We start from the raw sequence: 24,623 nt of genomic DNA on the forward strand, positions 1-24,623 counted from the left end.
TCCAACATCTCTCAAGTGAAGATGCATTTTGTAATCAAAAGCATCTTACAACTGCTTTGCCCGAGTAGTGGCTGGGACATAAATGCCCTTGTCTGCTCATAAACAAATATCAAAGCCATCAAAATTGGCCAAATGGTTGTCTGTAGCTTAGAAGAAAATCTTACAGACTACAGTGGAAACCCTGAGAACCACATATTTAGCGGAAGGGTGAGTCCCCCATCTAGGACTCAAAAGTAGGCTAATTACAAAGCCAGTCAAAAGTTTAGCACTAAGGCCTTTCGTTCTTTTCCAGATTTTTCAAAGAAATGCAAATCTAGGTGGCACGGGGGAAGATAATAGGTGGAACAACATGGAAACCAACACTGAGTTGAAAAAGAGATCAAAAGTGAAAGTCTCTGTATATATGTTATATTTCACAACTTAAAAAAAAAGTGACAAACCAGAACCCATGAATCTTGAAGACGATTGTATAAAAACGTAGCTTTTGAGGGGTGACAATGTGATTGGGAAAGCCATATGGACCACACTCCCCTTTCCCCAGGGTATGGATGAATAAGTAGAAAAATGGGGGCAAAAAAAAAAAAAAGGCACCCAGTGTTCTTTTGTACTTTAATTGTTCTTTTTCACTTTAATTTTTATTCTTATTATTTTTTTGTGTGTGGTAATGAAAATGTTCAAAAATTAATTTTGGTGATGAACACACAACTATATAAAGGTACTGTGAACAACTGAATGTACGCTTTGTACGACTGCATGGTATGTGAATATATCTCAATAAAAATGAATTAAAAAACTGAAAAAAAAAAAAAGAGTAAAGGGCTAGGAAGAGTATTCAAAGACATTATTAGGGGAAACTTCGGAACCCTTCTAAATGACATAAGTATGCAAATCAAAGATGCCCAAGAAACCCCAAATAGAATAAATCTAAATAAATCCACTTGAGACATTCTGATCGGATTGTCAAATGCTGACGAGAAGAAGAAAGTTCAGAAAGCAGCAAGAGAGAAGTAATTCACCACATACAAGGGAAACAACATAAGACGAAGTACTGATTATTCAGCGGGCACCATGGAGGCAAGAAGGCAGAGGTATGACATATTTAAAATTCTGAAAGAGAAAAATTGCCAGCCAAGAATTCTTCATCCAGCAAAGCTCTCCTTCAAAATTGAGGGAGAGCTTAAAATTTTCACAAACAAATGCTGAGAGTATTTGTTAACAAGAGACTTAACCTACAAGAAATATTAAAGGGGGCTCTACTGGCTGAGAAAAAAAGAAAGAGAGAGGTCTGGAGAAGGGCACAGAACTGAAGAGTGTTAGTAAGGATACCGTAAAGGAAATGAAGAGAGAGAGGGGAAAAAATAACATCTCACAAATAAAAACCAAAGGATAAGATGGCTGATTCAAGAAATGCCTTCACAGTAATAACATTGAATGTGAATGGATTAAACTCCCCAATTAAGAGATACAGATTGGCAGAATGGATTAAAAAAAATATGAGCCATCAATATTTTGTTTACAAGAGACTCATCTTAGACCCAGCAACACAAAGAAATTGAAAGTGAAAGGATGGAAAAAAACATTCCATGGAAACTACGGCCAAAAGAAAGTAGGGGTAGCAATACTAATTTCAGATAAAATAGACTTTAAATGTATGGCTGTCATAAGAGACAAAGAAGGACACTGTATACTAATAAAAGGAACAATTCACGAAGAAGAAATAACAGTCATAAATGTTTATGCACCCAAACAAGGTGCTCCAAAGTACGAGACAAACATTGGCAAAACTGAAGGAAGCAATAGGTGTTTCCACAATAATTGTGGGAGACTTCAATACACCACTCTCTTCTATAGATTGATCAGCCAGACAGAGGACCAATAAGGAAATTGAAATCCTAAACTATGTATTGAACGAATTAGACTTAATAGACAAAAATAGAGCATTACATCCCAAATTACCAGGGTATACATTCTTCTTTAGTGCTCATGGAACTTTTTCCAAGATAGATCTTAAGCTGGGGCATAAAACAAGCCTCAGTAAATTTAAAAAGATTGAAATTATTCAAGGCACATTTTCTGACCACAAATGGAATGTGACTAGAAGTTAATGACAATCAAAGATGTAGAACATTCACAAATATCTGGAGGTGAAACGACACACTCCTAAACAATAAGTGAGTCAAAGAAGAAATTGCTAGAGAAATTGCTAAGTATCTAGAGAGAAATAATATTGAGAACAAAACATATCAAAACTTATGGGATGCAGTGAAGATGGTATTGAGGGGAAAATTTATAGCTCTAAATGCATACATTAAAAAAGGAAGAAAGAGCTAAAGTCAAAGAACTAATGGAAAAACTGAAGAAGCTAGAAAATGATCAGCCAACTACTCCTAAAGCAAGTAGAAGAAAAGAAATAAGGATTAAAGGAGAAATAAATGATGTGGAGAACAACAACAACAAAACAATAGAATACATAAAACCAAAAGTTGTTTCCTTGAGAAGATCAACAAGATTGACAAACCCTTAGCTAGACTGACAAAGTCAAAAAGTGAGAAGACCCAAACAAGCAAAATAATAAATGAGAGGGGGACATTACTGCGGATCCCAACAAAAATAAAAAAAATTATTAGAGGATACTATGAACAACTGTATGCCAACAAACTAGAGAATTTAGAGGAAATGGATAATTTCCTAGAAACAGATGAACAACCTAGACTGACCAGAGAAGAAATAGAAGACCTCAACAAACCATTTACAAGCAAAGAGAACCAAACAGTCATTAAAAATCTACCTACAAATAAAAGTCCGGGGCCAGATGGCTTCACAGGGAAATTCTGCCATACTGTCCAAAAAGAACTGACAGCATTCCTACTCAAACTCTTTGAAAACATTGAAGAAAATGGAACTAACTTCTTAACTTATTTTATGAACCCAAATTCATTCTCACACCAAAACCAGGTAAAGATGCTACAAGAAAGGAAAACTACAGGCCAGTCTTCCTAATGAACATAGATGCAAAAATTCTCAACAAAATTCTTGAAAATCAAATCCAATGACATGTTAAAAAAGTCATGCACCATGACCAAGTGGGGTTCATCCCAGGAATGTAGGTGTGGTTCAACATAAGAAAATCAATCAATGTAATGCAACACATTAACAAATTGAAAGGGAAAAATCAAATGATCATCGCAATAGATGCTGAAAAAGCATTCAACAAAATTCAGCATCCATTTTTTGATAAAAACACTTCAAATGGTAGGAATTGAAGGAAATTTCCTCAATATGAAAATGGTCATATATGAAAAACCCACAGCCAACATAGTACTCAACAGTGAGAGACTGAAAGCCTTCCCTCTAAGATCAGGAATGAGACAAGGATGCCTGCTGTCCCCACTATTTATTCAACATTGTGTTAGAAGTTCTAGCCAGAGCAATCCAGCAAGACAAAGAAATAAAAGGCATCCAAATTGGAACAGAAGAAGTAAAACTGCCATTATTTGCAGATGATATGGTGTTATATTTGGGAAACCCTGAGAAATCAATGACACAGCTACTTGAGCTAATAAACAAATTCAGCAAAGTAGCAGGATACAAGATTAATGCACATGAGTCAGTAATGTTCCTATACACTAGAAATGACCTCACTGAAGAGACACTCGAGTAAAAGATTCCATTCACTATAGTAACTAAAAAATCAAGTACCTAGGAATAAATTAAGCCAAGGGTGTAAAAGACCTCTACACAGAAAATTATGTAAGTTTTCTAAAAGAAATCAAAGGGGACTAAAGAGATGGAAAGATATTCTGTGTTCATGGATAGGAAGGCTAAACATGGTTAAGATGTCAATCCTACCCAAACTGATTTACAGATTCAATGTAATTCCAATCAAGCTTCCATCAGCCTACTTTGCAGACTTGGAAAAGCTAGTTATCAAATTTATTTGGAAGGGAAGGATGCCTCAAATTGCTGAAACATTCTAAAAAAGGAAAAGAAAGTGGGAGACCTTACACTTCCTGACTTTGAAGCTTACTATAAAGCCACAGTAGTCAAAACAGCATGGTATTGGCACAAAGATAGACATGTTGATCGATGAAATTGAATTGAGAATTCAGAAACAGACCCCCAGATCTATGGTCAACTGATTTTTGATAAGGCCCCCAAATCCACTGAACTGGTACAGAACAGTCTCTTCAACAAATAGGGCTGAGAGAACTGGATATTATATCCAAAAGAATGAAAGAGGACTCCTAACTCACAGCCTATACAAAAGTTAACTCAAAGTGGATCAAAAACTTTAATATGAGACAGTACCATAAAACTCCTAGAAGATAATGTAGGGAAACATTTTCAAGACCTAGTAATAGGAGGTATCTTCTTAGACCTTACACCCAAAGCACAAGCAACCAAAGAAAAAAAGGATAAATGAGAACTCCTCAAAATCAAAAGCTTCTGTACCTGAAAGGAATTTGTCATAAAGGCAAAGAAGCAGCCAACTCAACAGGAGAAAATATTTAGAGACCATGTATCTGATAAGAGACTGATATCTTGCATATATCAACTCAGAAATCCTCAAGCTGAACAACAGTGGTATAAATACCCCAATTATAAAATGGGCAAAAGATATGAAAATAAATTTCCCTGAAGAAGAAATACAAATGGCTAAAAAAACATGAAAAATTGTTCATCTCCACTAACCTTTAGGGAGATGCAAATCAAGACCACAGTGAGATACCATCTCACACCAATAAGAATGGCCATTAAGCAAACAGGAAACTACAAATGCTGGAGAGGATGTGGAGAAATTGGAACTCTTATTCATTGCTGGTAGAACTGTAAAATGGTACAGTCACTCTGGAAGGCAGTTTGGCAGTTCCTCAGAAAACTATATATCAAGTTACCCTATGATCCAGCAATTGCACTTCTTGGTATATACCCAGAAGATCTGAAAACAGTGACATGAGCAGATATTTGCATGCCGATGTTCATAGTGTCTTGTTCACAATTGCAAGAGATGTAAACAATCCAAATGTCCTTCGACAGATGAGTGGATAAACAAAATGTATATTCACACAATGAATACTTAGCAGCAGTAAGAAGGAACGAGGTCGTGAAACATATGACAACATGGATGAACCTTGAAGACATAATGCTGAGTGAAATAAACCAGTCACAAAAGGAGGGAATTGTATGTTACCACTAATGTGAACTCTGTGAAAAATGTAAAATAAGTGTCTTATACTGTAGAATATAGGGGACCTAGAAATAGAAGCTAGTGAATGGGAACAATAATCTAATACAGAAATGATATTGAGGGTAATCTTAATGGTATGGGAATGGTCAGGTGTGACTATGTTTCATTAATGGGATTTTAAGTATCAGTGATGCATTTAAGGCATACATTTTTGTAAACAGTTATTTAAAGGCATGTAATCCACAGAGTAGCACCACAAATCTAAATAAGCGTTACCGTGATATAAGGTAATGACTCTGGTGCAGAGAGTTAACAACACAGTTACAGAAAAACTACCCGTTACATGTTAAAGGATATATTTAATAGGAATATCTTACCAACTCGACACTAATACCAGGGATAAATAATTAGCAGCTGATAATAGCTCTGGGATGTATTGTGTTATGGTAATTGTTTAAAGTTGAGAGTGATGATTGTACAACAAAGTGAAGATAATGTAAGAAACTGTTTGTCTTGGGATAGAATATATTTTAAGTGAAGTTAGGAACCCACCGCTTAATAAATCAAGCCCCTGACTTGAGGCTTGCTCTTGTGAAATTTGTGGTTGTAAGTAGGAGGCTGAGCCCTGCTATATTCCTAAGAGACAACTTAGGGAACCTCTTTTTGTTGCTCAGATATGGCCTCTCTCTCTCTAAGCCCAACTAGGCAAATAAATTTGTTCATCTCCCTCCCACCCCCAAGAGGGTTGTGTTTCACAGGTGAATGAATCTTGCTGGCGATGTGGGGCGTGATTCCCAGGAGTGAGCCTGGCCCTGGCAGCGTGGGATTGAAAATGCCTACTTGACCAAAAGGGGAAAAAAAGAAAGGTAACAAGCTGAGGTCATAGTGGCTGAGAGATCCCAAATAGATTCTTGAGAGGCTTTCCTGGAGGTTTCTCTTATGCAAGCTCCAGCTAGACATCCCAAATGGCCATAGTATGACATGCCTTTACTGAAAGTACTTCCCAAATACTTAGGTGCCTCCCTTAGATTCTATAAAAGATTAACTCACTAAGTTTTATCTTTCAGAAACAAATCCACCAGAGTATTCCTATACCAGACAAGTCCTAAAACCCAGAGGCAACAGCACCTTTAAGATGAACAATTAGATGCAGCCCCCTTCCCCGTACTGTCAACACCCCCTTTAATATGAACAAGTTAGCATGTTCACTGCCTAGACACTCCTGAAAATGGAGAAAGAGATTGAGAGGAAGAGGTAGCAACGAACAAGATAAGCTTTAACAAAGGTCCATGAAGGTTGAAAGTTTATGTAATTATATATATATTTTTTGGACTCTGGGGTGTTGGAATGGCTAGAAGGAGGTAAATGACATGGTGGAACTGAAGCCTACGGCATCCTTTGGGATTTGCTCTATAGCTTCTCGTTGAATTGTGGCTTGAGGGTCTTCACCTTTCTGTATATACCTTATATTACATAATAGGGAAGGGACTGACACTGTGGAACTGTAATGCATAACAATTTTTGAAATTACTTACATAACTACTTGTTGAGCTGTACATCAAGAGTTGACACCTTTCTGTATGTATATTTTACAATAATGGAAATGACTGAAGTTGTGGAACTCTGACCCATGAAATTCTTAGAGATTTGCTCTCTAACAATTTGTGAAATTGCACTTTGAAAGTTATCAGTTACGTATATATGTTAAAGTTCACAATTTTTTTTTAAAAAAGTAATTTACCCCTTAATGAAGCACAAGAAATTATTGGAAGTCCAAATCCTGGGAATGTTTCTATGTTCAGTTGAATTTATAAGGCATTATAATCAAATAGCTAATCATAAAAAGAAATCTGTCATTTATGTGTCTAATAAAATTCAAAACATTTGTAATGCTATTAGCAAATCATAAATCTGAAATGCTACTGAGAATAAAAGAAGCAATATAATGGGAAGTTAATGTTTAATTGGTATGGAGTTTCTGTTTGGGGCAATAGAAAATGTTGGCAATGGATGATGGAAGTGGAAGCACAACTTTTTGTATGTAATTAACACCCTGAATTGTGTATTCAAAAAGGTTAAAGGGAAATTTTAGGCTGTATGTAAGTTATCAGCACGCACACAGAAACCCGTAGGACTATACAACACAAATAGTGAACCCTAATGTAAACAGTGGGCTGAAGTTAATAGTATAATTATTATATTGTTTCATGAATTGTAACAAAGGTAGCACAATAATGCAAAATGTTAATAGGGAAAATTGTGTGTAGGGGAGTATATATGGGAATGCTGTACTTTCTGTATTATGTTTCTGTAAACCTACAACTGGTCTAATTTAAAAAAAAAATAGATGAATGACAGAACAAAAGCAATATATATTTCCTTAGTTTTTGATTATACATCAGATGTAGTCCATCATGAACAAATGTTTCCAGTTATTAGGCATGCTTACCTTAAGAATAGTGTCATCACAAGTGATTGACCTGATTAAAATTAAAGAAAAAACTTGGATAATTATATTTCAATAAAGCTTTAAAAAAGAAAAAGAAAAATTGGATATAGTCTAGATTCTGAAATTATTAGTAAGTTGGAAAGAGATAATATTTACAAAAATAAAATGCTCTGGGCCACACATATGATAATGGAGCAAATACGGCAGGAATATTCAAGGGTGAACAAGCCATTATTTCCTCTGAGAAATGATGATGCCAAATTTGGGCCTTTCTCAGCTCATAATCTTAATTTAATATGCAAAAATGCTGCTTCTCTGAATTCATATAGTCTTTTTAAATATTGTACAAAGATATGCGTATATATTTTGAGAATTCAACAAACAGATGGGATATTCTTGTCTGTTCTAAATAGTGCATTAAAAAGCCTTATGATTACACAGTGGGCATCAGGATCAACTTCAATCAAGACACTTTTCACACAAATTAAAAGTGATTATCAAATATTAAAGATATAATATCAAATGACAAAATGCATTTTACTGAAATCGAAGAGAGCTTGTTGCCAAGTGGATTACGAATGTTTATGCAAATTGCCTACACAGTATGATATTTTGAACCAAGTGGAAAAATTTATAATAAAGCTGTACAGTCAGAAAGCATGACTGTAAAGCTACATGCTTAATAAAATGTCTATCCCTTTGCTTACAACAAATGAAAGTAATTTTGAATGTAAAATTTTAGCAAGAGGTATGAATATTCTTCTGAATTTGAAAATAAATTAAAAAGTAAAGAAATTGGAAATGTGTGGGTCATTGATGAAAGTAATGAGTACTCATGGGAAAATGCTTACCAATTAGAAATTAAGATTATAAAGGCCCTAATTTTGTATTTGAAATAAAGATATGAAAAATTAAACAATGTCTTAATTTTGAATTTTTAAACTGGAGAAAAGTTATTTTCTTTGAATACATATGATTTACAAAAACAAGCCACTGACTCACCTCTTAAATATTCTGATGATTTAAGTTCTGTAGAAAATTCATGTGAAATAGTTAAAAGCAGCATACAATATCAATAATTTGTAATTTAAAATCAACATTGTGTTGGGATCTTCTATAACAGATTAACATATTTTGCTTAGTGCAGTCTTACCCAAATTTGGAAGTAGTTTTCAGAATTTTTTTTTTAACTTCATCAGCCACAGTGGCATCCTTCAAAAGAAGTTTCAGTAAACTGCAGTTAATTTTTTTTTAATTATTGAAGATTGTCACTTGGTCAAGAGAAATTGTCAAATACAGCAGTTCTCTCATTTGAAAACAAAATAAGTAGATATGAAAATATTGATGAATTTGCTTCCATTAAAACTAGGAAAGTAAAATGACAATAAATTCTGTTTTGTATATACATGAAATACTTGAACTTAAACAACTTGTGAGTTTTATGCACCTACTTTACGATCTTTCAATACTTTAACGATCTGGGGAAAAAATTAAAGTACCTAAAAAAACTTGTATGTAGGGGTGTGCATTTTTCCTTTACCTCAGGCTCCACTATGGCTCCTCATAGCACTGATGCAGCATAGTTACATCACAATTTTGGTTAAGTTCATGGTCAGTAGCTATGAGCCAGGAACTATGTAGTTAGTATGACTTCTTTTCCTTTCCTATACCTCATTTTAATTTTTGGAGTTAAAATATCTTTTTAAAGTATATTTGCTTAGTTTTCTCTTTTAAAATATTGGAATAAAACTAGCATTTGGAAATATTTTTTCTAAATGCTCATACACATTAAAATATTTTCGTTGGGTGCCTGGAAATCATCTCCTTTCAGACCTGCTTAGAGAACTGGTTATTCTAAGCCTAGTGTATAGTTTGTTGTGTGAGGAGTTTGCTTTGCCACTCTGTTGTTTTGTATGTCCTTTTAACTGAAACATGGGATCCTCTTTTCTTAGTTTACGCCTCATTTTGATGAAACATGTCCTCTAATAGCTTCCTCAGTCCTTGCATATTTAAAAGTATATTTTCTTGAATGATAGTTTGACTAATGTATTAGAAAACAATTTTCCCATGCAGTTTTGAAAGTATTACTTCACTGTCTTCTAACATCCAATATTGCTTTTAGTGAGTGATGCCATTCTTGTGCCAGTGTCTTTGTATTTGGGTTTTTGTTCTGTATAGAAATTTTATGATTATCTCTATCTCTGGTGTTAGGAAATTTCATGATGATATGCCTCACCTTTCATCCCTCTTCCATTCATTTTGGTAGGCATTCGATAGATCTTTTTGATTTGGAGATTTCTTTCTGTTTGGGAAGCTTTATTGTATGATTTCTTTGATAAAGTTTCACTTTTATGTTCTCTGTTTTCTTTTTTTGGAAGTTCCTTGTGCTGACATTGAACCTCCTGCATCAACTCCTCCAATTATAATGTATTTTCTTTCTTGCCTTCCATTTTTTTGTCATTTTGGTTCATTTTTGAAAATATTACCTAAATTTATTCATTTTACATGCCATATTTTAAATTTTATTTTGCCATCTGTTCTATTTTCATAGATTTTTGTTCTTGTTTAATGGATGCAATAAACTTTTATCTATCTGAGTACATTAATTGTATATGTGTGTGTATATATATTTTTTGTTTTGTTACCATACTGATTTCTCAATGCCCTTTCTTCCTTTTTATTTGGTCTTTCTCATATTAAAGGATGTCTTCAATTGTGTGGTGATCCTTGACCAGCTTTGTAATTATAGAGTGAGGCACTAAAAAAATTCATTGAAAACCCTGTGTGTTTGAATGAGGACAGGGCTGCCTTGTATGGCCATACAGGTTGTGCACTGCTCAACTGTAGAGGGTGCTATATGCATATATCCCTTTGTGATCCCGAAATTATCAATTTTTATACCATATTAGAAGTTAAAAGTATGAAATATTAAATGTTTTTTAATTCACTTAAAATAACAATATAAGCCCTTAATATATTAACATAACATGTTTTCTGAAAAGTAACTTTTACATAACAAAAAATATTTAGTGAGAAGAGTAGCATTGTTTTACTCTTTTGCATATCTTTTTAATATCTTGCTTAATGGAAGAAAACTAGATTTTCATAAATGTTTCTGCATTCAGTCTGTTATTATCACATTGTTTTGGTTTAAATACATGAAAAATAGCCAGCCTCATCCTGGACTTGAATAGCCTTTTCAGATAATTGTAAGTATTATTCTTTGCTACCAAAACTAGACAAGTGGTAGTTTTCTTAAAGGTTTGTTGCAATGTGGAATCTGACTCCATGTCACTGAATTTTTCACACTCTGTAACCTTGACATCTATTATTCTGTCTTATACTTTGAATGAATCTTTTATCTATGAATGGTTTTGTAGCATCATATATTGGTCGTTTGGAAAATATTGGTCACTTGGGTTATGCATATCTTCCAAATATTGACACATCTCATTATGCAATATCAAATAGTCACGTTAATATCAACACTAATCTTATCAAAAAATCTTGGAAAGTTTTCAAGCTCACAAAGGTAGATAGGAGTTTTCCCAAAGTTTAATTTTTGCTTGAATTTTAGTACTGGCAACAAATACTGTCCGTCTTACTTGTTAATATTCAAGAAAATATCTACTAAATACCAAGTCTAAATATCCATAGTTAAACAGCCATTCTTTAAAAATAAAAGTTATATTCCACGAACAAAAGGTAGCTAAGTCAGGTCACAACTCAATCACCCATTTTCAGTATGCAACAGCAGTGCTTTATGTATACTTCATATTTCATCACATAGAATATTACAAAGACATGAACTCAAGGATTGTGATTTAATAAAGCTAACTTTACTGCAGGAGTGTGGTGGTGAGGAGTACAATGGCTACTAGTTTGGGTTTCGTGCCACTGTTTTGATTCTTGCTAATGTGACATTTTTATTCACCATTGCTTTTGCACCAGTACTTTTTTTTTTCCTGCTTTTAAAAAAAAAGTTCTTATTAGAGAAGTTGTGGGTTTACAGAATAATCATGCATAAAATACAGGATTCCCGTACACCTGCCCACCACCAACACTTGCATTGGTGAGGAAAATTTACAATTGATGATAGCACTTTTTTTTTTTTTTGGTAATTCTACTTTTTTTTTTTTTAACAGTAGTTAGTTACATTTGTTACAATTGATGAAAGATGATTAAAGTAGTACTATTATCTATTGTCCATAGTCTGCATAAGGGTATTTTTCCCCCGTATTCCCAGCCTGTTTATATTATTTTTATTTTTATGCATGTCTTTATTTTATTACTCATCTACCCATACACAGGATAAAGAGGCTGTCAGTCACAAGGTTTTGGCAATCACACAGTCACAATATGAAGGCTATATTGTTATGCAATCATTATCAAAGATCAAGGCTTCTGGATTATAGTTCAGCAATTTCTAATACACTAGAAACTAAAAAGAAATATATGTATATATGTGTGTGTGTGTGTGTGTGTGTGTGTATAATGACTCTGTAGACATAATTATTTGTTAAATCCTAACGTCTCAATTACAACTCCTCCCTCTCATTTGATCCACATATCAGGGACATGTGGGCAGTGACCATTGTAACTTCTTGCTGAAAAAGGATGTCAGCATTATGGGATAGAGGATTGAAACTGGTTGATGTTCATGGAGAGACTTGTCCCTCTGGGTTTCAGGACTTATCTGGCATAGGATGAGTTTCTGAAAAAATAAGCAATGGGTAAAATTTTATAGTGTCTGAGATAGAACCCAGGGTATTCTTTAGGATTTTCTTGAATACTGTTGGTTGGGGCTTGGCATACTGTGGCAATTTGTAATATCTTGCTGAAGCTTGCATAAGAGTAAACTCCAGAATGACCTCTTGACTCTATTTGAAATTTCTTAGCCACTGAAACTTTATGATGTTTCATATCTTTCCCCCTTTTGTTCAAGAAGGAATTGTCGATCCCATGATATCAGGGCCAGGCTCTTCCCTGGGAGTCATGTCTCACATTTTCAGGGAGACTTACATCTCCTGAGAATCGTGTCCCATGTAGGGGTAGGGTAGTGAATTTATTTGCAGAGTTTGGTTAGAGAGAGAGGTCACATCTGAGCAACAAAAGAGGTTCTCTGGAGGTGACTCTTAGGCATAATTATAAGTAGGCTTAGCTTCGCCATTACAGAAATAAGTCTCATAAGGGGAAACCTCAAGATCAAAGGCTTGGCTTATTAAATTGGAAGTCCCTAATGCTTGAGAGAGTATCAGGAATTCCCCAGGTGGGTAAGTTTAATAGTTCCATTTTTCTTCTCTAGTCCCTCAAGGGACTTTGCAAATACTTCTTTATTTTCTGCCTAAAATACTCTGGAATATATCATATTATTATAGTAACCTGTACAGAATCTGTCATTCCCTATTCTAGGTTCCATGTAATTAGGTTGTTTAAATAAACTGACCAGACAGGTTAAATCAGATAAGGTGCCACAGAAAATTTACATTTTGGACAAAATAAACATCTTTGTTCCCACATAGAAGTTGAGGTTTTAAAATACAGACAATAGAATTTTTTACCCTGTATTCTGATTTACCTTAGTCCTAACCAGTCCTAATAGTATCTCTTAATTGAAGTTTTATCTCTTTTTCAGTTTCTTTAACAATTGCTGTATGGAGTAATGCTGACTTTCAGAGCCGCAGAACTCTAACTCTGAGTCTCAGATGTCACACAGATACCCAAAGTTCCAGGGAACTACCAGGTTATACAAAAAGAGCATAGCATCTGAGAATTTAGAGATAACAGTTAAAACTCAGGAGTAAATGCTGACTGCTGTAAAAGCTTACAATCTAGGAACTTTTACAATGAGCCTTATTGAACATTTTGTACTCCCTAATCATCTGTTGCCCAATCTCTGTCCACTTTCTATCTCCTGATAATTCTGTGCTCTCAAATTTAACTCAGTGTTTTCTCGTTATCGTTAGTTTATATTAGTAAGGCCATATATTTGTCCTTTTGTTTCTGGCTTACTTGACTCAACATAATGTCCTCAAGGTTCATTCATCTCGTTGTCTTCCCCACAATTTAATTCCTATCTGCAGCCACACAATAGTCCATTGTATTTATACACTGCAGTTTGCCCTCCCACTCATCAATCAATGTACCCTTGGACCACCTCCATCCATTAGCAATCATGAATAATGCCACCATAAACACCAGTGTGCAAATGTCTATTCGTATCCCTACTTTCAGTTCTTCCAAGTATATACCTAGTATCTGGATTGCAGGATCATATGGCATCTCTATACTTAGCCACCTGTGGAACTGCCACACTGCCCTCCAGGGGGGCTGCACCACTCTTCTTCCCTAACAATAGTGAATAGGTATAACTCTCTACACATTTTCCAGGACTTGAATCTTCCTGTTTATTTTTATTCACATGCCATATACTCTATCCTAAGTGTACAGCCAGTGGCTTCTGATATAATCAAATAGTTATGCCTTTACCACCACAATCTGTATGAGAACATTTCCATCTCTTCTGTGAAGAAAGAAGAAACAAAAACAAACAAAAAAGAGAAAAAGAAAAAAATATCCCATGCCCTTCCCTTTTATCCCCCTCTTATTGACGTTTAGCTTTGGTTATCTTTGTTACAATTTATGAAAGAATATTACAGTGTTACTGTTAACTATACATCCTAGTTTGCATTAATTGTATTTTCTTCCATATACCATCCCATTTTTTTTGCAATGGTGACATACATGTGTTCTTACTATGTAAAACGTTCTCACATTTGTACATTTAATCATCATCATTATTCACTATAGGTTTCGCTAAGTTATACAGTTCTGGTTTTTAATCTTCTGTCTTTCCTTCTGGGCACCAGTAGTTTTGACCTTGCATATGCCCTGAGAGTGTCTGTGAACCATACTTTGAGGACTGCTGACATCAACTATAAATGTGAAGGTTGTTCCCTGGATTTGTGCACTGTACTGCCTGCACATTCTGTATGTGAATTGTTTAGGCATTAGTGTATGGAATAATGTGCTAAGCTAACTGGTTGTTTTTTGGGGCAGGGACTATATCCCTTCAGTCATTATGAGAAATCTTTTCCATGGGGCTGATAATTTTCTCCAAAGAGAAATCTTCCAGATACCACCTGGGGGTAGTAGGATAGGGAGTAATTCCTTTCTATTAAGTATATGGACTTTTACCAAATCTTCCTGTTTTTTCCCAGTATCTCACCCTTGTCCTTTGCTGTTTCTGGTGTTCCCAAGTGTAGACCCTCTCTGGTTTGGAGTTAACCTCTGCCCTCTGAATTAGAGGAAGGGATATATACCAGGGTGTGTGAATTGAGGGATGGAGTTCATTTAGATTTTCCATCAGTCCTTGTGCTTCATTTTTACTTTTTATGTATTGGATATTGAACTGGGTTCCTCCAAGCACTAGGTCTCTTAGGTTCTTTGGGCAAATTGGCTTCTTCTTTGTTTGCCTCCAATGCAGACATCTACTTGTAACTTCTTCCACACTGCTAAGTCAGTTACCACTCCTCCATCCACTACCCATCTTCTAAAAATTTATGTTTGGTGTTTTCTCAGTCTTTCTGAGTGAAAATATTCTGTTCCTTTGCCCTCATTTTAGCAGTGTTTTAGAAGGGTGAGAAGTTGAATCTGTGTGATCAATTCTCCCAAATCAGTTTCACTTGCTTGACACAATCTATAGTGGGTAATAGTAGACCTAGATTTGAATCTTCATCCCACAACTTATTGTGGTATGACCTTGTGTTAATATTGACCTACTCAGTCTCATTTCTCATCTGTAAAAATGGAGTTCAGGATGTCTAATATGAGGATTAAATGAAAGAGCGAATGTAAAATTCGATTGTATTACCTCACTCGTTATCTGTGCTCAATAATTGTCATTGTTATTAGGGAGACTGGCCTCTGGCTTACTGAGGTTTTACTGGATTCTTTTCTCCCCATATAACATTTGAAATAAGCAAACTATTTCTTTAATTTTTTTTATAGTTTAATAGTAGTTGGTTTGTTAGTGGAAGGATTACCATTATTCCAAATATCAAATCATGGTTTCCGAAATGTTTTATCTAAGTGTCTGTACTTGGTAGGTTCAAATAAAATATTGTGGATGCACCTTGTTATCCAAATTCAAGTAGTGTTTTACTAGTTCTAAATTCAAGTAATTGTAATTATGGCCCATATTTGAAAGAGAAGCTAAGGAAAGCAGTTATTGATGTAATTGGACAACTTTTTGACCTTGGTCCAGGAACTTTTTGGTACACTGAAATTCTTACAGATATTTTAAGTAAAAGAATTTTAAAATCCTGCTTTTGATTATGAGGATTGTTCTAGTATATACTTTAGGTTAAGAAATTGTTTTCTCATTTCTTTAGTATACTTGGTTGAACAATTAAGTTCATTTTATCCAGAAAGCTTAGTATGATAAAAATAATCTTCTTTAAGCTTAGCCATGAATGTAAAAGGGAAGTATTTTTAATCATTTCAGGAAATTTCAAGACCTAATATGGCTAAAGGAGAAACAGAAACTTCAAATTCTGAAAGGTAAATATAAGGAACAACTGGATCTCTTGAAATTCAAATATATAAAATAACATGAGCTGTGTTATGTCACAGGTAATTGACAAAGGGGTATTTAAATTTTTGTTTGTATTGTTGCTTTTAGTAATGGCTTTTAATTAAAATAAAAATTTGAATTTTTAACTCAAAAAATGCATTCTAGATCCTTAGTTTTTAAATCTTTTAGACATGCAGGGTACGTTTGTTTAGTTATTAAATTTTAAAAACTTTACTTATCAATTAGCAAAATGTTAAAAGATTTTAGTTGCACTTATTAGATAAAAACAGTTACAAGATATGTCAGTAAATAATTGTTTCATATAGATAATCTTAAAGTATTTTTAGAAAACTATAAAGTTACATCTGTGGTAGAATCTCAGCATAAAAGTTTCAAAATTCAGGGATTGGTTTTAAAAATTTTAATGCTCAGGTGTAACACTAAGGAACATAAGACATTACTTCACAATCCTTGTTAGCAAATAGAATCCCAGCATTCTAATTAGAACTTTATTACAAATAAAGGTAACTTTGTCTTTAAAATTAAGTATTTTTCCCCTTTTCTGTCTTTATGCTGCATATTTTACAGTGGGTTGCTGGTTAATCTGTTGAATTTAATTAATCTGTTGCATTTAAAAGCAAGCCCTGGCATAAGGCCTTGTGATGTACTTTTAAACTTCACTAGTAAAGTCTTCTAGCCCTTTTTCTACTCAGCACTTCCTAGAATTCGGAAAAAAATAAGTTAACAAAAATTCAATTAACGAGTTAGAAAAAGCAGCTAGTCCCTCTATATTTTTTAACATTTTCTATAAATTATAGTTAGTCCCAAACAATGTGAACAAAAGTAATAATTATACAAATGTGAAATGAGAAGGAAAAATTATAATTTTTACAGATGATGTCATAATTGACCAGTAAAATTTTTTTTAAATGGGCTAAAATGATTAGAATTAAGCAGTATTAATTAAGGTACCTTGGTGTAAAAATCAGAGTCTTTCCTTTACAGGAATAATGTACAATTACAAAATAAAATGGACAAAGTTCACAGAAGTAACAAAAATGAGAACAGTGAAAGATCTAAGAAAACAAAAATTAGCTAAGATAGAAAAGAATATATAAATAACTTTCATGAAAGACCATTTTCCAAATTAGTTTATGGGTTTAATGAACATTTAGTTGAAAATCTCAATGGAATTTGATTTGGAAACTAAGTTAAAATAAGGTTTATACTTGTCCATTTTTTAATACCATTATTTATTTAATCATTCCTCTGTTTTTGGGTATTAGTTGTTTCTGTGTTCACTGTTTTAAACATTGTTTTAATGAATATCCTTGTACAAATATCCTTTACATTTTTAAACTACTAAATTTATGAAGAAGGGTAGTAGAATATGGGTGATTTGCTCTACTAAATAATAAAATACAGATTAATCTATAATTGTTGAAACTTGTATTGGACCAAGATTAGTCAAAGGACAGATGATTAGAACTAAAAAAATAGTAGAGCAACAGCCTTATAAATATAATAATTTAGAAAATATTAAATGACCATTTGATAATGTTGCTAGGATATTTGGGCAATTCATTGGGAATAAAGTCTAAATTCAGATGGGTTATATGGAAGAAATAAGGTATATGTAATAATTAAATTTATTTTTGTAATAAAAGCATCTAGATACAATCTGATATTAGATCTTGATAAGGGGCTGAGGAACTTCTTAGAAAACTTCTTTTTCTAATGTTTTATGATTTACTAAATAGATTCTCTAACACACCAGGGTGAGAGTAAGCATACATACACACTCACATTCACACACAGGCATATGTATATTTACATACACACGTGTGTAGTGTGTTTACATATATTTTAAGGTATGTGTTTATGATTTTTTTTAAATCAGGTTATTAAAAATTAGGAAAATAATTGTGAGTGCTTATCTGATTTTGTATAGGGAAGGGCATTCTAAGCCTGAAAGCAATTTAGAAATCATAAAGGAAAAACAGGTTTTTTCCAGATATATTTCTTAAATAAAGTACTTTACAAATTAATAAGAACACTAAAATTTTTAACTAAAATTTATATACAAAGCTATTCTCTGTAAATGTTATCAGTATTATGTAAAAACAAGCAAGAGATACGAACAGATGAAAATAATGATAATCAGGACTAAAATCAGTTTATAGACACCTCAGATCTTTTAATATGTGATTCTTTGGGGTTCCCCACTCTCTTGCCTAAGAAAATGGCCTTCTTCTAAATTGTAGTACTAAAATGGCAAGAACTGGGGACCTAGTTTTTTTCCCCCTTTTGGTGGGCATCTGTGCCTTGACACTTTTTATCTTTTAAGGCCTGTCTTTATTTTTTTTGTGTGTTCAAATGCATTGTATTATGAAGGAATAGATAATGATTGGTTTTATTTTTTTCAGTAAACAAGATAAAGCTTCTTCAGAAGAAGACAAAAATGAATGTGATGCAAATTCATTTGAAGCCTCGTCAGCAACAAAAAGTGATGGAAGTGTAACAGTTTTAGATAAAGAAAATGATACATATGTACAAGGACGGGAAATTGGCTCAAAGAAAATCTCCAGTGATGATTCAAACAATGGTGGAAATAAAGTGGAAAAAGAAAAAGAAATAGAACACCTTTGTCAGGAAATGGAGTTGAAGATGTGCCCAAATTCAGGAAATATAATTTCATGTGATCAGATTAAAGATAATGCTAATGAAACTAGATTTTTTCCAAAGAATAATAAGGATTTGCGGTTATCATCAGATAATGTGAGCATTGATCAGTTTTTGAGGAAAAGAGATGAACATGAATCTGTTAGTTCTGATATTAGTGAACAAGGCAGTATTCATTTGGAACCTTTGACTCCGTCAGAGGTACTTGAGTATGAAGCCACAGAGATTCTTCAGAAGGGTAGTGGTGATTCTTCAGCCAAGACTGATGAAATAGTGTCTACTCAAACAGATGACATTCCTAGAAGAAATAGTCCTAGCATAACTGAGACAACAGTAGACCTGGCAGGTGAAAAAGAAAGGAGTTGAAATTAATCACTCATCCTAAGTTTTAGTGTGCCAACAGTAAGAGAATTTGGAGCAGTGCTCTCAAGTGAGCTCAGTGGTGCTGTTTTAGAGTTCAGAAATAGACAAATGTGAGGAAGGTCATTCATACTTGTTATCTGTTTGTTCAACCAAAGTTATTAAAGAAATCAATTCACCAATAGTAGTATGGATTTCCAAGGTTTTCTAAAAAAATGAATAGAATTTTTCCCACAATTCATTTTCATTTTGTTTTAGAAAAAAATGTACATAAAATTTAACATACTTTCTAAATCAATTTAAAAGAATTTCCCATTTTTATCTGACAAAAATCTACTTAAAAATGATTGGAAAGGAATGATTACTTGTAGATACCAACATTAATTCAGTAAAAAATACTATGTAGTGTCCTGTAAAGTAGGACACTAAAAACAGAGAGAGAGAAAGAGGGAGAGAGAGTGAAAGGAAGAGAGGGTGGGGATAAGGAGAGGGAGGGAAATGTGAAACAAAAGTTAAAAGCAAAAATGCACACAATTAAAAGGTAACTTTCTATTTTTTATGCTGATTACAAAAGGCCTCCAATGAGAACCTATGGCTTTAACCAATCCCCTTTGCCACCACTCATTGTCCTTTGTGTCTTCTTTACAATCTGACTTGCTAATATTTACCCAACAGTGCAGTGCCCCTGTGTCAACCACAATATAAGGTTATATTATCTGCCAACAGTTTGGCAAGGAGGATGACTAAGGTAATGTGGTTGCACATAGCCACCAATTTTTGATACTGTGATTTTTGTTTGTTATCTTAAGGATTTGTGCTTGTCACAAACAGGTTGAAGTGGTAACATTTCCAATCTAATACTTATTCTATGATATTAAGTCTGAAATTCATACAGAAGAAGTTTAACTTACATGTGATACTTCAGTACCACTAGATGCTACATTATTTGATTTAAAACCCTGGTTTATCTATCATTCAACTAAAATTCAGGAATGATTTGTTCAGACAAAGCACATTTCATTTGCTGAAGTTGTCTTGTTTGTTTCTTGGACTCATAAGGAAAACCACAGGAGTGTTATAGGAAAGACACCTGCAAAATTAAAAAAAAAAAAAAGAATTATACGTTTTAACTGTTTTAAAATTACAACTGCCTACAAAACTAACCCAACACAATTTCAAAACAGGTACAAAAGAAATGAGGTTGCTTATGAAAAGGCCAGCATATTCTTCACTCATTGCACACATGAGAGACACCTGTACATCTTCACCTACCTTGTATTTTCCTTCTATTTCTTTACCCAGTTCATCCTCTGGAAGCTTACGATCCTCACTAACCTCACTAGGTTCTGTCAGCAGGGAAAGGTAACCATTCTGAATGCATATCAGCTGATGATAATTTTGCTTGATATTTGGAGCATCTGTGAGTAGAGGGGCAATTATCTTCGTATTTTTTGCCCTTGAAAATATCAATTCCAAGGTGAACTTTGGCATGACCGTGCTTTCCAGTACTGGAAGTTGACATCTCCACTATTTTGCATGGTCATCCTTTAAGCACCACTAAGCCGTTTTCGCGCAGGGCCGAGCACTGCATAAGGTAAGTGTTGGAAGTCCCGGCATCTCCAGTAGTGAAATCAGTTTCATCCGCCATGGTGGGCTGGGGAGATGGTAGTTAGTTTCTTAGGGAACTTTCAGTTTGTAAAGAGCGCTTTTTGCCTTCGCAACTGCACGAGTCCCGCACAGCTGCGGCGGTGCGCCGGCGGCCTCCGCAGTTCTGAATAGGATTTTAATGAAAGTTAAATTTATGGGTTTTCCTGGAAACAGGATTTGGTTGCCAATAACAAGTGAATTATAAGAATATTAACTATATTAAGAAAACTTTTGAAACTTACACCAGTCATAAGCTAAAAATCCTATTCACTTATATATCCTTTTCAAATAATTTAAAGGAAGAGATTTGGAAAACACCTTTGGGAATAATTTAAAATAATGGCTGATTGGCATTATTAACGAAGGCATTATGTTGAGTAGGATGCTGGTATTTGGAGTATGCTTAGAGTCCTGCATTGAAATGAGAATTTGGATGAACATAACCTTAATTTTGAATTGAACGTAACATTCCAAGCTGTCAAAAGCATGTAAACAGAATATTTGAATATGTGCACCTCCATAAAAATGTTAGCCTGCCAGGCTATAAGCTTACCTTAATTAAACTTTCAGTGAAAGTGAAATTCTTAAAATATAAGTTTATATTTGTGCTTTTTTTGTCAGTGTGTAAACTGCAGAAATCCCTTGATGTACTAGTTGTATATAGTAGAATATTACTGTTAAACCTGTAGCTAATTATGCTTTTAATATTGTTTTAATACTCTTCATTTGAAATAGACTCATGAAAATGGTCTGGAAGCCAAACCAAAGTATGGTATAATGTAGAAATTGTAAAGTAGTAAGCTGAAAACATGTCCTGGCAAGTATTCAGCCATGTTTAAGTGACTTGTTTAACTTGTAAAATAGAAACTTCAAATGGGACCTAAAGCAGTGATGTAAAAAGTGATTTTGGGAACTTAGCCTAATTTATCCATAAGATGGCTGCTAAATTGATTTTTCAGTTGTTTTTTATCATCTAGAAAATAATAGCTATAAAAATGAATAATATAAATAACAGTAGTTTGCTTTGAAGTACTAATAAATTTTTATTTAAAATGCTGCATTTTTACTTTTTAAAACGTGCTTTGAATTCTTAAATTGTTTCGTTGAATGTTAAATGTTTTAAATGGCTATTAAAATTCTTCTGTAAATAGTAGTTTTTGAGTAAATATTTGCAATAAAAATCTGTCTCTGAATAATTTTATTTTTCAGATTACTGCTTGAGTCAGGTTACCTTTGGCACCTTTAGAAATTGTATATTTTTTTTCTAAGAAATTTCATGTTAAAGTTAATGTTAGGATTTCACTCTGGGTTCTTTAACTGATACATGATTCGTTTTAAATTAGAACTTAAAGTACAGGGGATAAGACTGCTAACATTTACAGAGAATAGCTTTGCTATATAAATTCTTCCACTTCAAAAGAAATATAAGTTAATTTTATAGTTTTCTATCTGCTCAGCAGCTAAAGAAGTTAAATAGGCAAAATATATTATTGAATTATTTTCTTGAATGTCTACCAATATTTTTTTTGGCAAATATTTTCATCTTTCCTGCTCCCAAGAAAAAAATGAGAGAGACCCATTGCCTGTCACCCTTCATCTTGTTGAAACATAGTTTTTGAATGGAAAATTTTTGAAGTAATTCTAAACCTTAAAACAGAGGTAGAAAGAGTCTATTTCTACATAAGAACTACTCTATGAGTCTTATTCAATTCTTCACTAAACCTATAGCTTTATGTATTAGAGCGCTGTGTCAAAATAAGTCTCTAAGTGGCACTGTAATTCCTTTTGAGATGGTAGTTCTACTCTTGCCCCCATATAGCCTGTAGAGTAATGATATTCCCCTTAAATATGAAAACATGCCCTTTGTGGAGAATTTGGGAACTGTACAATGTGATTACTCATAATCCCACCATTAGAGATGATGACCATTTTGTCATTTTTTCAGTCCTTTTTCTATAATTATTAATTCTATGATTTTATATTATTTAACCTTGAGCTTTTAAAAGCAAATATAATTGTTTGGCCTTTTAAAATAATTTAAGTCTTTACCCACTGCCTTAAAACCATATTTTAACTGTTCTACATCAGGGGTTAACAAACTATAGCCCACAATTGGCCACCTGATTTTTGAAAACAAAATTTCTTTAGAACACAACCATGCTCATCCATTTATATGTTGTCTATAGTGGCTTTTGCCCTACAGCAGTAGAACTAGACATAACAGAGACCATGTGACAGCCTAAAGTATTTATTATTTGGTGCTCTAAGGAAAGGTTTGCTAATCCCTGCTCCATATTATCCTCTATATAGGTATATTATAGTTTCTATAACCTTTCTCTTATTTTCACTATTATAAACATTACATTGAACTCCATGAATTTTGAGCCACATTTTTTATTACCTGTACTAGAATTCTAAATGGAATTTATTGAATGAAGGGTATTCAATTTTTAAATAAAAATAAATACCCATACTGATTTTTGCTTGTTATCAAGTCAATATAATCTTTGTAGAAAATATTTAGACAATACTGAAGTTTGTAAAGTGAAAAGTGAAAATCCTCCTAACATGCAGAAAGCTTCTTGGCCCCAGCATAAACTCAAGAGTTAAAGGGGTTATTTATCCATATTTTCTTCTTTGACTCTTCAAAGTCAATTTCCTTTATATAATTTTTTTAAACCTAATGTACTTTTCATTGCTGCTGTTAAATATGTATAGTATGTGGTCATGTGACTAGTTCTGGTCATTGAGCTGTGAGTTGAAGTGACTTCTGGTTTGGAGCATTTAATTGTTGATATGAGATTCTTTAGAACCTTTTTTTCCTTCTGGCATTGTGACTGGTCACATTGGAGATAGTGATTGCTTCATTAGACTGGGTCTTGAGAGACTACCATGAACAAAGCCTTGCTGTTTATTCAAATGGACAGGTAGTTTGAAGGAGAAATAAGCATTTTTGTTTTAAGCTGCCAACGTTCTGGGATTTTTGTTTCTATAGCAGAACTCAGCTAATCCTAATGGACACAGAAATTAGTTCTGAATGCTGCTATAAACATGGATTTCTGTTGATTATCCGTTGTGATTATTAAAGTTTTTTAATCTGTGGATTAGTGACTCTGGAACATTCTTAGTCACTGTCTCTTCAAATATTGCCTGTTTTCTGTTCTCTCTCCTAAAAAACTCTGGCTTAGCTGATGTTAGACTTTTTTCTATATCCTCCATGTCTGCTTGGCCTTTCTTTCATAATCACTCTGGGCTAAATTTTGTGTACCTTAGTTCTTCTGATATATTCTATCTGATAATATTAGCTATTAGCTGTATCTAATCTGTTAACTACAACCATTATATTTTTACAGTTTCAATTATTATGTTTTTCATTGCAGGCATTCACTTTTATTCTCAAATTCTGCTTGCAATTTACTCAGTATTTTCAAGCTTTTATTTAATGAAGCATATTAAACAAAATTATTTTGGTTTGTATCTGAATATTCCAACATCTGAAGTTTTTTTAAGTCTGATTCTGCTAGCTGTTGTTTCTGCTTGTTATCACTTGTGTCCTTGTACGTTTAGTGATTTTTTAAATTGTGATCTAGTATGTTAATTTTCATCACATGGTAATTCTTAGAGCCTGGAATGAAGGAAGATTCCTCCAAAGAGAGCCAGATTCTGTCACGCATCCAGTGGTAGTACTGTTAAGTCCACTACACTTTAAATTCACAGTTTCA

At 33.6% G+C, this 24,623-nt stretch overlaps 1 protein-coding gene and 1 pseudogene across 1 annotated transcript in view; one reads left to right on the forward strand and one right to left on the reverse strand.

Annotated features, from left to right (window-relative positions):
* Positions 1-20,422, forward strand: part of ZNF280D (zinc finger protein 280D) — a 166,573-nt gene extending 146,151 nt beyond the window's left edge. Inside the window, 2 exon segments of the mRNA XM_037833871.1 lie at positions 16,144-16,199; positions 18,639-20,422. Of these exon segments, the coding sequence (XP_037689799.1) occupies positions 16,144-16,199; positions 18,639-19,260 (678 nt within the window). The 3' untranslated portion in view covers positions 19,261-20,422.
* Positions 20,330-20,902, reverse strand: LOC119532782 (annotated as a pseudogene).
* Between the last annotated feature and the right edge of the window lie 3,721 nt (positions 20,903-24,623).

Source organism: Choloepus didactylus, chromosome 4, assembly GCF_015220235.1.
Source record: "Choloepus didactylus isolate mChoDid1 chromosome 4, mChoDid1.pri, whole genome shotgun sequence".
Classification (NCBI taxonomy): domain Eukaryota; kingdom Metazoa; phylum Chordata; class Mammalia; order Pilosa; family Megalonychidae; genus Choloepus; species Choloepus didactylus.